General features: G+C 40.9%; 1 protein-coding gene and 1 long non-coding RNA gene across 2 annotated transcripts; one reads left to right on the forward strand and one right to left on the reverse strand.

Moving 5' to 3' along the window:
• Window positions 1-1,386: 1,386 nt before the first annotated feature.
• On the reverse strand, window positions 1,387-2,559 carry LOC116601557 (uncharacterized protein K02A2.6-like). The gene has a single exon (XM_032362469.2). It carries the CDS (start codon window positions 2,557-2,559, stop codon window positions 1,387-1,389), a length of 1,173 nt encoding a protein of 390 aa, XP_032218360.2.
• Window positions 2,560-6,990: 4,431 nt separating this feature from the next.
• On the forward strand, window positions 6,991-12,702 carry LOC125560913. Its single transcript, XR_007306953.1, has 2 exons — window positions 6,991-9,866; window positions 12,379-12,702. It is a non-coding gene; the product is annotated as an uncharacterized LOC125560913 (long non-coding RNA).
• Window positions 12,703-13,077: the final 375 nt, after the last annotated feature.

Below are 13,077 nucleotides of genomic sequence, written 5' to 3' on the forward strand. Positions count from 1 at the left end.
ATATGATAAGGATAAAAACTATAATATTCTTAATCATGGTAGTCTACAGATGATTTCCAAACATATTGTTATGTCGTTCAGTGCCACGCGACGAATGAAGTCCTATTTCAGATCGAGGATGACAGAGGATCGTGTAATATTCTCAAAAGTCTGACGCATTGACGCCAATTTCAAACCCAAAAGCGGGAGCTATGAAATCTTCACGGGGATCCGGGATGAGGGGCCACGCCCTCATTCAGCTTTTGAATGCTTTGACTGCAACTTGTTAAAATACTGCGTACGCCCCTGACAGAGCGCCTTAAAATTCTCTTTGATGAGCCTTGAAGTTTGTAGCCGGCATGATTTACAACGCCAACTTTAAAACTCGCGCAAAAACGGCTCCAAAGTAGAGCCAAATTCTCAACAATTCGCGCGAAAATGGTCAAACTTGATTGGTCCAGCAAGCATTTCAGTATTGCGTGAGTAGTCCTGTGATTTACAAAAAACGCCTGGAAAAGGCTCATTCTCGAAAAACCTGAAAACGTCATAACTTGAATACAAACTATAAGAATTGCATAAGTTTGTGGCTAAAATCCAACTTTTACTTCAAAAACATCTCGACTAATTAAAATTTGGTCATAAACCGGGAGATTTGATAAAAAACCGGTAAAACCGGGAGAGTTGGCAGGTATGTGATTGTGGTGACTACAACAAGACTGGACCAATATGGCTTACTATTATTTTGGTTATATTGTTTGTGAGATATAGGAATATCATCCCAAGCACATCATAATAGAATGCTTCCCCTTGTTTTTGCTTTATTCATGTTTTCTGACTGTTTCATTTTTTTCATCTGTTTTGTTTTTTCTTCTTCATTAGCACGACTGTTTGGGTCTCAGCTAAAATATTGATGTAGCATTAAATGAGTGGTTTCCATTTGCCTTTTCATTTAATGGTTTTTAGGGCCTTCGCACAATTAATATGTGTCAATTGTTAATCTTTTGGTATCATGTTGGACTGAGCTGCTCATTGTAATATTGGCAGTGGCTGCAATATTGTAGTGCCACATAGTAGCTGTAGCTTTTTCCTGTGTGATGTCATTAAGGTAGGGATTTGTCACAGATTGTAGTTGCATGTCATGCATTTCTAGTTCACTAGTTAAGTAAGCTCTTTAGTGCAACTATTGTACGACGGTTAAGTGCTAAGTGACTTTATTATCTCTAAACCGTGACGTCATACAATGTCACGCAATCATACATAATACAACATCCCCCTTTCAGTTTACACAAGATCATGTCCATAAACTTATAACTAACAAACTTGAATTGGAACGGTCTAAATGCTAATTTGCATGCACACTAAATAATCATCATAATCAGGTGTTCAGTGACACTTGTGAACGTCCAACTAATAGAAAATCATGTCTGGATTATTAGTGGGCTTTAAAAGTCTGCCCGACCTTCTAACTACTGCCTTAGACGCAGCAGGTCCTGGCGATCCTTCTCCTCCTTCGCGTACTGGTGGTCGGTTGGAAGGGCTCGGTAGGGAGCTGGACTCTCCAGACGTCGCCACTGGTTCATGGACTAACGCTCTTCTGTTCCTTCTGATCCCTGAGCCATTTTCTGTTACCAGTTGGTAGGATCTCGGGCTTGCAAGTTTCTTCTCTATCTCTCCGTACCTTTGCTGGTCCCTTATGAACACCTTGTCTCCTTGGTGGAGTGTTGGGAGTTCCACAGCCCTGTGGCGAGAGTTGTAGTTACTGGAGTAGCGCTCTTGATATTCTTGTTCTCTCTTAAGCAGCTGCTCTTGGTCGATCTTTCGTGGTCTTAGGTTCTCGGGGACCGATGGCAACTTGTTACGCAGTTTCCGCCCCATCAGAATCTCACTAGGGGTTAGGCCATTTGCCAGGGGGGCAGAACGGTATGCTAGGAGACCAAGATGTGGGTTTGTGTTCTTCCGCAGGATGTTCTTGGCGGTCTGAACCGCTCTCTCGACCTCACCATTTGCTTGTGGGCAGTGTGGAGAGGAGGTGATGTGGGTGAACCCCATGTCCTTGGCAAATTTGGTAAATTCCTGGCTAACATACTGGGGTCCGTTATCCGAGAAGACTGTATCCGGTATTCCGTGCAGAGCAAAGATCTCGCACATGTGGCGCTTGACTGCAGCTGAGGTAGTTGATCCTAGCTTTCGGATTTCAAACCATCGGCTTGCGTAGTCGACAACGATAAGGTGGTCGGTCTGCTCTAGTTCAAAGAGGTCTGTACCGACCCGGCTCCATGGTAGGTTTGGGAAAGACAGCGCCATAAGGGGTTCTCTTCGCTCTGGTCTGAGTTTGGCGCAAGTTTGGCATCTGTTGACCGTTGCTTCTATCTGTTTGGTTATGAGCGGCCACCACACCGAGGAGCTCGCGCGCCCTTGGCACTTGGTAATGCCAAGATGGCCTTCATGAATGGTCTCCAGCATCTCTAGTTGCATGCTTGAGGGAATAACTAGCCTGTGATCATACATCAGGATTCCTCGGTTGACCGTCAAGTGTTGCTTCTTTTCCCAGTATGGCTTTAGGAGTGGTAGGGATGGCATAATGGGAGGCCATCCTTCTAAGCAGTAGGTCTTCACCTGCTTGCATATGGCGTCGCAGTCCTGGGCTTCCTGGCTTCTTTGAGGCGCCGTTCCGTTGCAGGTAGGGACTCTAGGACTGATTCGCTGTGTTCTTCTAATTCCTCGATTTGTTTTAAGTGCACCAGTCCCTTAGATTCAACTGAGGAGTTCCAAATACGAAATTTCAAAATCGCCCAAAATTGGTTTAAAGTTAGCCCCTGGTTCTCTTATCATGGTAAAAAAGTTTGAGTTACAAACAATAAATATTTTTCGAGAAAAACCGAATTTACGATTTTGCCTATAAAATCGCCGATTTCGGGGCATTTTTCACCTTTCAAACAAAATCGTAAAATTATATCTAAATATATGCGGAATTTTAAAAAGCGCTACAGATCCTTAGAAAGGAGTGGATAAGGTATAAAACGAGTGGTTTCTTTACTTTTTCCGGCAAGAAAAAATATATTTTATTGCTGTCTAAACATGTCAACAAAAAACGTCGACTAAAATATTAGTCTAAATTAGGGGCTTATAAATCCAATGGTACGTGGATTTTCGCAGAAATTTTGCACTTTGAGCAAAGATTGGTGTTATTTCTTTCGATTCAGCAAATAAAAAATTGGGGGAATCAAATTCCCGAATTATAATGAAGCCGAACGCAACCCCATGTCGAACTCAAATAACACACGATTTTCTTGAAAGCCGTCTTTATTAGATACACATACCTGTTTGTACGGAAGACAAATCACAGAAAATAAACTCTATCCTTGCTGTATTCTTATTTTAGATGCTGTATAATAGTCTTGGTTCATCCTTGGAAGCTACTGGAAGTCAATAAAGACATTACAATGAAAAATATTTGCTATTTTGTACATACTTCAGTTCAGAACGCCTGCCGGAATGGCAAACTTTGAAGGATTTGTTTGGGTTTTAAAGTTTCTTTACGCTTCATTGAAGTAAAAGATATTCAAGCACATCAGTTCTTACCTTCTGCCAAGAGGTTTCTAGGGAAAAGGCCGATTTGTAAGATTAATTTCAATGCAAAGGTCAAGTACTTGAACACGAGTCTGGTTTCAAGTGTCAACAACTGATCAGCGGTCTGCCAGATGAGAATGCGTGACTTTCCACAGGTATCCTAATCCCCATAAGAACAGACAGTTTAGAGTCTTAGTCTTTCTTTATTAGAAAACCATATTTGATAAAAAGTCATGTCTTGTTTGTCTGTTTTCAAAAACTTCTGATGATTTGGTAAAGAACTTAGGCGTAAGAGTAAAAATTGTATACGTATTTACGTTTATCTGCATATTAGTTGTGTGCTCATGAGCACTGCTTGATTACTGCTTAAATTGTATCAATAATGGGAGCGGGTCTCTGTAAAATGCAGACCAGACCTTCACAGACCTCGGCGGACCGGTTTTATTTATTTATTAGATAAAATAAAAAATTGTCGTCAAAGAAAAAAAGCTTGCTTACATTTTGCGTGGGAGTCCTTAGGGCAAGTGTGCCGTTGTTGCGGGGCGCCGGTGGGACAGAGTTTCTTTTTCATTACGGACTTTGCGCAAAATTTCCGACTTGCCCCAGGTGACTGTAGTAGTTTAAAAATCGGTAGCTGGAAAATTGGCAACTACCGTGAGAATAGTGACTTTAAATGGGCTGCTTCGCTACTTTGTAGCAAGAGAAAACAAATATCACTCTGTCCAAACACTGAGCTGTCAGTTAACTCAATGGAAACTGTTGATTGCCGTTAGAAAAGTAACCCTCTATTGGCTACTTCCCTGCATTGTATTAAGACGAAAACAAAAGCCGCTATGCACAAGCACAATCGTAGATTGCCGTGAGAACAGTAACTTGTTATTGGCTACTTTGCTTGATATAACAAGACCAACAACTGTGCAATGCCAACAAGATTGCCTGGAAAAGGGTTACAAATTCAGTTGGAGCTTGCGACAGATTGAATGAACATGTCTATGATTCCTCTACAGACGACGATCTACTCCACGTGTTTGAGGGGTAAAATAATACTTTTGCTAAACGAAAGATATAATGCTAATTGACATTGTTTTAATGCGAGGGATGTTTTAGCCTGTGAGCAAGTCTGTACTTTTGCGCAAAATACGTAATGAAAAAGAAATCTCGGTCGCATATCCCCCCCCACACACACACACACACAACATCGGCACACACATAAACTAATATCAGAATATAAGGAAAGCTGAAGTGCGTGATAAAGAAGTCGAGTCTACCAAACGGGAGTTGAGTTGAAATAGGGACTCCCCAAAAATATGTTCAGAGAACAAGCAAAATGCAGTCCCGTACCCAGGGGGGGAGGGGGGGGATGCTGGGGGTGCGAACGCATCCCCCCACAACGGCCGAAGGTCTTTCGGTTCCCAATGGAAGTGCTATTTGTAGACAAAACTATAAAGGATAAGCTAAATAACCCTGGTACGTAGCCAAATCCGACGATAAAAGTCCCGTGAAGATACTGCAAAGGCATAAAAAATCCACCTTTGTTCTTTCGGGGGTAGTCAGATTTTTATTAGAGAACTCATTTTACTCGTCGTCGCTTTACTCGTTCCCCTCTCAGAACAGCCGAATTCCAAGCTACGAACAAGCAACCATTGCCTGGGCTACCTGTGATTACATTTGCGTTTCAAGTGTCACCTACGCGCGGGCTTAACAAATACTCCGGTCGTTAAATCATGATTCACTTACCAGCTCTAGCAAAGAAGAAGTTCAAACTCAGTTTGAAGAGACTTGTCTGATATGTTAAGCAGCTTCTTGTGTCCATGAATATCCTTGTTACAGTCTTTCAGAAGAACGCACTTTGAATTTCTCGAGCAATCGACACTAGGGCCACAAGGACCACCCACGCAAACAGTGTAATCACAGGTAGTCATGATCAAGAAAAATATCAAGCATCATCTGATTTACAATTCTAGCTTGCCTGATTTTATAAGAAGCAGATTAATGGGATCTCTTTGTGTTGCCCTAAAGCCTTTTGTGGCTGACGGAGGTGTTACTGTAACAGGATGCCGCTTTGAGGGAGTGTGACAATTCTTCCAGCTTATGCCTTTATGTCAACGAAGCATGTTTGCTTGTGGTATTTGTGTTTTATTCTTAGATTGGTGTTTCCTATCTAGAATTACGCTTTCACAACATAGGCGAGCCAGCTGAGAAGAGATATCTCATACTTTCGGGTGATGTCCTGCTGCAAGAGACCATGATACATCATGGTCTCTTGCCTGCTGTGAGTGACACGATAATGTCAAGTATTGCATACGCATATACATATCCCATATAAATTTTTGAAATAATTTTGGCATCATTAATATGTTTTTTTTTAGAATGAAGAACATAAAATAAGAAACAATCTAAAATAAAAACTGCAAGCCGACTAGTTGAACTATTCTTTATATCGGGTTTCCTTTGGAAATTCACGCATTCTCATCTGGTAGACCGCTGATCAGTTGTCATCTGAAACCAGACTCGTGTTCAATTACTTGACCTTTGCATTGAAATTAATCTCATAAATCGGCCTTTTTCCCAGAAACATCTTGGGAGAAGATAAGAACTGACGTACTTGAATATCTTTTACTTTAATGGAGCGTAAAGAAACTTTAAAACCCAAACAAATCCTTCAAAGTTTGCCATTCCGGCAGGCGTTCTTAACTGAAATCTGTACAAAATAGCAAATATTTTTCATTGTAATGTCTTTATTGACTTCCAGTAACTTCCAAGAATGAACCAAGACAATTATACAGCATCTGAGATTAGTATACAGCAAGGGTAGAGTTTATTTTCTGTGATTTGTCTCCTGTTCAAACAGGTATGTGTATCTAATAAAGACGGCTGTTAAAAAAATCGCGTGTTATTTGAGCTCGACATGGGGTTGCGTTCGGCTTCATTATAATTCGGGAATTTGATTCCCCAATTTTTTTCTTTGCTGAATAGAAAGAAATAACACCAATCTTTGCTCAAAGTGCAAAATTTCTGCGAAAATCCATGTACCATCGGTTTTATAAGCCCCTAATTTAGACTATTATTCAAGTCGACATTTTTTATTGACATGTTTAGACAGCAATAAAATATACTTTTTTTGCCGGAAAAAGTAAAGAAACCACTCGATTTATACCTTATCAACTTCTTTCTAAGGATCTGTATCGCTATTTTTAATTCCGCGTATATTTAAAGAATATTTTGCGATTTTTTACGCAAGGTAAAAAATGCCCCCAAATCGGCGATTTTATAGGCAAAACCGTAAATTCGGAATTTCTCAAAAAATATTTAATGTATGTAACTCAAACTTTTTAACCATGATAAGGGAACCAGGGGCTAACTTTAAACCAATTTTGAGCGATTTTGAAATTTCTTATTTGGAACCCCTCAGTTGAATCTAAGGGACTGGTGCACTTAAGTCCTGGGGAGTGGGACTGCTAGTGGGCGCACGGGACAGGGCGTCCGCTGTGTTTTGGTGCACTCCTTGCACGTAGGTGACATCTGGTGAATACCTGGCCATTCGGAGGCGAAACCTCAAAACCCTCGGGGGCAGCTTAAAGAGGTCTGTGCTTGAGAGAAGGTGTACCAGTGGGCGGTGGTCCGTTTCTAGGGTGAATGGTGTCCCAAGGATGTAGTCTGAGAACTTTTCACATGCCCACGTGGCGGCCAGCGCCTCCTTCTTGATGACTGCGTATCGCTTCTCCGTGTCGTTTAGAGAGCGTGAAGCGAAGGCGATTGGGAGCCGGTTACCGCTGCTGTCGCTTTGCAAGACTGCTTCAAGCCCGTCCTGGCATCTGACAACGGTAAGCTTGTCTTTGTAAGCTTATTTACGGAAAATACTCTTTGAATAAATCAACTCAGCTGTTAAGTCGATGTAGATTGTACTTCCCAGTGTGTGGTAGCTGTCTGTGGTTCTTGTGTTTCTTTCCAGCTCGGTGAATTGAAGTCGGCGGTATGTTGTTCCTTGACTTGAACTATACTCGCTGAGGTTGAGTTTTTGTGCAGAGTGTCGAGCGGACCGTGTCTCCCACAGTTTTTTTCCTGTTTTTCTTCGGTTTTTCCAACGGAATGTCCCAGATAAAACGCTGACTTGTTCACTTGGATATTAGGCTGCTAAAAACTGATTTTTAGCGGGTCCTCAGGGCTGCCACCACATTGAAGTATTTTTAACTGCACTTGATTTCCCTCCTTTTAAGTTGTTGCTGCTTGTAGCTCGTATGGTATAGCATGAACAGAACAGATGAAGGCTGTGATGACTGAAGGATGTTTGTTGTCTTAACTTGAATATGCCATATGTAAGCTCCTTTGCAAGTTCTTTAGAATTTTATTTTAAATGTTGTACTGAGAACACTGCTTGGTTGAGTTTTGTACAGGACCCGAAATGATCCCAGGACCCGAAACAATCCCAGGACCCCAAACGATCCCCAAAAGTTCCCCAACTGACCCCGGGACCCTAAACAATCCCCAGGAGTCCCCGAAAGGAACCCCAAGGAATTGCAGTAATGGACAAACAAAAGGAATGTGGAAGGATTGGCTTTCAGTTTTAAAAACATATGAAACATTTTAGCGTTATTTGTGAGTATCAGATGCTTTGTGATGTGTATTTATTCAGAATAAGCTAACGTTTGAGCAGTTGCGGGATTCCGCGTTACTATATACCTATAAAAAGATTATAGGTATATAGTAATGCGGAATCCCTCAACGGCCCTTAACTGCTCAAACGTTAGAAATACCGCTTATTCTGAATAAATACACATCACAAAGCAATGAGAGTTTATTGTGACCTTTATTCTAGGATATAAGACAATTATAGGACAATTACAGGAGGTGATCAATCGTGAAAATATTCGAGCTAGTTACTGGGATTGACTGGAGACTGACTGAGAGATTGGTAAGCCTGTGTTTTCACCATGCTTTTTCACGGCCTCTTCAGGACGGGACGCCGGCAAAAATTAGCTTGCGCGCGCAATCGAACGTGCGCGAGGCGGCGTCCTCTTGCCGGCGTCGTGGATCTAAATCACCCTATTGGTATGGGCCGATTACAGCAAAGCCTTTGATACCGTCCAGTTCAAAGCAGTAGTCACCAAAATGCATGGACTGGGGTTTCAAAGCAATTTCTATTATGGATGGTTAACTACTTGACTCAAAAAGAAAACAGCTTGTCCAGATTGACGACAGGAAATCGGAGTTGGCAACGGTGGATTTCGGAGTTCCATAAGGCTCAATACTGGGTCCTATAATCTTTAATCTCTATGTTACTGACCTTCAGAATGGGTTGGACTGCGATTGTTATCAATACGCTGACAACACAACATTCTTCGTCAATTCCAAGCCATGTGACCTTGACGCTTCGGCCGAGGACATAAATCGAGCCATAAGTGGCCTTAAGGAGTACTCAATGGAATGTAACCTTGCAGTCAATTCAAGCAAGAGCAACTGGATGCTGATCTCAACCTCGCAGATGTCCCGACACCACAGCCTCGACGAGCGGCAACTCCAAATAACATGCGGGGATACATGTTTGAAGAGGATCGAGTGTACCAAGCTGTTGGGAGTCCACATGCAGGGGTGGATCCAGGGTAGTTTACGTGAGTTCCGGAACACACTCAAAGTTTTTCAGACCAAGTTATTTTGAACTTAAATGGCTTTTTAAAAAATACTCCGATATCCCTAGAAACTATTGGCTTGTCTGTGGAAATCATTCGATCTCCTGTATTTTTGGTTTTTAATTAAATTAAACACGTAAAAAGATGCCTTATCGTCTTTATTATTCTTATGCGACTTCACGGAGCGCCCTGGATCACGAGCTTTGGATTTGAGCTTCGATTACTTTTCGGGAACCTTCGGAAATCCGTCGGATAAGATCGGAAAATATTGTCACCAATTTGCAAGCGAGGGGGTGGGTGAGGTGTTATTATAGTTAGCCCTGGAACACACTCAAAACCTCGCGCGATTGGCTGGAATTTTTTTCATTGTGTTGGAACTCACTCAAAACCATTTTTGATTGGCTAACTCACTTGGAAACCACCGCGGAAACTATCGACAAAAGTATAAAAGGGTCTGTACCTCCCCCAACGGTCTTCTTTCGTTTGGCTTCACTAGAGTCTCAGTACTTGTATCGGAGTTTACGAAGGAATTAGTTAACAAATTGCACTAGTTTTTACTCTTTATGGCTCGTGCTCCTGTCTGTCGGAAGGAGGATTGTTCTCCCTACGACATTGGCTTAGTCTTCGACAAGATCGCCAGCTATTCGCCTCAGGACAAGTTGAAATTCATCGAAAATGTATGGAAACCAGGTGAGCTTTTCGATTTCCCAGTGTCAATAGAGAATGGAAAATCTCGCAAGTTTGTTTTAAACTGGCTAAAGAAATATCCATGGCTAGCCTACTCTAAATATTACAATGGAGTGTTTTGCTTAGCTTGTGTTTGTTTCGGAGTTCAGTGTGGGCGAAACGCTAGTAAGTTAGACAAATTATTGAAGTCTCCTCTTACAAATTGGACTTCGGCCGCTTCGGGCTTTACAAAACACGCGCAATGAAATTGTGAAATTCACAAATTTTCTATGATTGCTATAGAAGAATTTAAGAAAATGATGCGAACAGACGCTGTCCCGATAAATCTGCAGTTAAATAACATCGTTCAACAGCAAATTGCTAGAAACCGTGAGATCCTTAGGTCCCTTTTTAAAACAATTATTTTCTGTGGGAAAAACAATATCCCACTCAGGGGCTTGAGGGATAGTGACCCCACTAATGCTGCCCTAGCTGGTAATTTCCAGGCACTGCTTGAATTCCGGGTAGATAGTGGTGACCAAATACTGGAGCAGCACCTAGAAAATGCACCAAGAAATGCCACATACATTTCAAAGACCATCCAGAATCAAATGATATCAACTGTTGGTGCTCATATTTTAAATAATTTATCTCAAGAAATGAGGGATAGTAAATATTTTTCTGTAATGGCAGATGAAGCGGCTGATATAGCAAACAAAGAAAATCTTTCTGTTGTGATTAGATTTCTCGACTCAACCAAAAACTTCAGAGAAGAATTTATTGGATTTTATATTTGTAAGGAGGGAACAACAGGAGAGGCCATCAAAGACCTTATAACTGCAGCTGTAGTAGACTTAGGATTGATGATGGAAGACTGTCGTGGCCAATGTTATGATGGCGCTGGCAATATGGCTGGACGACTTAATGGAGCCTCCTCGTTAATCAGAGCAGAACATGAGAAGGCAATTTTTGTCCATTGCATGAATCACCAGCTGAATTTGTGTATTGCCAATACCTGCCAAATACCAAATGTCAGAAACATGATGGATGTTGTGCGAAAGCTTTTTTAATTTTTTGACAACTCTCCCAAGCGACAAGAACATTTAGAATTCAAGATCATAGAACTTTTGCAAAAAAACAAAAACAAAAAAAAAACCCACACTGCTTTAATTAATGTATGCCGCACCCGATGGATTGAAAGGATAGATGCTATGGACTGAATAGTTGAGCTTCCCATCCAGTCACAGCTACACTAGAAGATATCTCAATGAACAGACACAAGCATGAAAATACCAACTGGAATCCTACCAGCAGACAAGATGCCCAATCATTACTTAATGCTATCAACTTTTCCTTTATTGTTGCTATTGTTATTGTCAGACATATTTTGGCACTAACTAAGCGACTTACAGTGAAGCTGCAAAGTAAAGCTATGGATATCCTGAAAGCTAAAGAAGAACTTGCTCTTCTGATATCAGTTCTCACAGAAATGAGCAATGACATTGATGCCACACACCATGAACTGTACCAGGATGCAGTGACTATCGCAAGACAAGTAGATGTACAACCAGATATGCCAAGGGTAGCTCAGAGACAGACACATAGACCCAATGCTCCTGCTTCAAATCCTGAAGACTATTAACAAGATAAATCTGACCAGAGTTTTCCTAGACCATGTACTCGAGCAGCTCGATTCTAGATTCAAGGATGATGTATTTATCTGCTACAAAGTTATTTCGATCATACCCTCTGTTTTGATTGCTACTGATGACTGGAAGCCTAATGTTTTAGAATTTTGTAACTATTACAGACAGGACATGTCAAATTATATAGGTTTACAGGCAGAGCTTTTATTATGGGAGAGATTATGAAAGGGGAGGGATAACAGAGGAGAAGTGATTCCAGACACTCTTAGGCTACACTGGAGGATATTGACAGATGCATATGTCAATATTTATTTCATGTTAAAGATCCTGATCACACTTCCAATTTCATCTGCTTCTTGTGAGAGATCCATTTCATCCCTTCGAAATCTTAAAACCTATTTGAGAAGCACAATGACTGAGGACAGATTGAATGGGCTGGCACTAATGTATACCCACAAAGACATGGATTTAGACCTGGACAGAATAATAGATTTATTTGCTCAATTGCACCCTAGGAGAATGAGAATGGCAAACATATTAACTTAAATTTTTGCACCATCTGTTTCTAGAGGGCTTGTGAGTTATGTTCCATCTGGGTCTTACCCTTAAACTGATGGATAACAGCTACAGAAACTCAAACTGGTGCCTGTATAACTTTCTTAAAAAGTCATTTCTAGATGTTTTTTTTATTTAGTGATTATTTCAATTTTTCTATTGACACTGGGATTTCATGTAAAGCTCAAATGGTTTACAAACATTTCCCTGTGCTCCAGAAGCTGCAGTTTCAAATGATAAAAAAGGGGAGTATTTTTCAAATTATATATATATTTTATAATCATTTAGTACTTCTCATTTTTATAACTTGATATTAATGTTGCATTTTTCTCCAGAGCTCCAGTTACTGCAGTCCCCAAGGATGAAAAAGGGGAGTTTTTATTCAAATTATATTGTCTATAATTTGTACATATCTTTTGTATATGACATATGATATTAATATTGGATTTTTTTTTTCTTATTATCTTGAAAACTCCTGGACCAAGGACCAACCACAGGCTTGCCATCTATAAGTACCATTTTTCCTTCTGCTCAAAGACAGTTAGTAGGCAGCTATATTGGACATAGACCAGTGGCACCGGTTTGGATACCAGAAACTTTTTGTAGAGCAAGGTGTTCCATGTACCACCTTCAACAAAATAAAACTTTTTTTGCCTTTATGATAGCATGTTTTTTTGTTCTTTTTGGGGTAATTAACTTTTCTGAAAATGCAGAAAATGGCATTTATAGAGCTTGAAATTTCAAATTTTCTTGGGGGAGCATGCCCCCAAACACCCCTATTGTTGGTGTTTCGTTGATTTGATTTATTTATTACTCCTATAAGTAGCTTTCGCTAATACTAGGAGGCATTAAGCAAGCACTGTCACTGGGGGTGGTCACTGCCAGAGGGTTTATTGCGTCCCCAGTGGTTCTTTTACGTCCCTTCGGTTCAGGTTTAGTGTAGTACAGCTTGAAGAGACGGGACCTCCGGTTTAGTGTCCTTATCCGAGAAGACTGGAAACACGGGAGAATAACTTCAACTCACTTGTGACAAA

This window comes from Nematostella vectensis, chromosome 2 (genome assembly GCF_932526225.1).
Source record: "Nematostella vectensis chromosome 2, jaNemVect1.1, whole genome shotgun sequence".
In the NCBI taxonomy this organism is placed as follows: Eukaryota; Metazoa; Cnidaria; class Anthozoa; order Actiniaria; family Edwardsiidae; genus Nematostella; species Nematostella vectensis.

Coding starts and splice junctions, on each gene's coding strand:
- LOC116601557 (XM_032362469.2), bottom strand. CDS start 2,559: ATGCCATCCCTACCACTCCTAAAGCCATACTGGGAAAAGAAGCAACAC.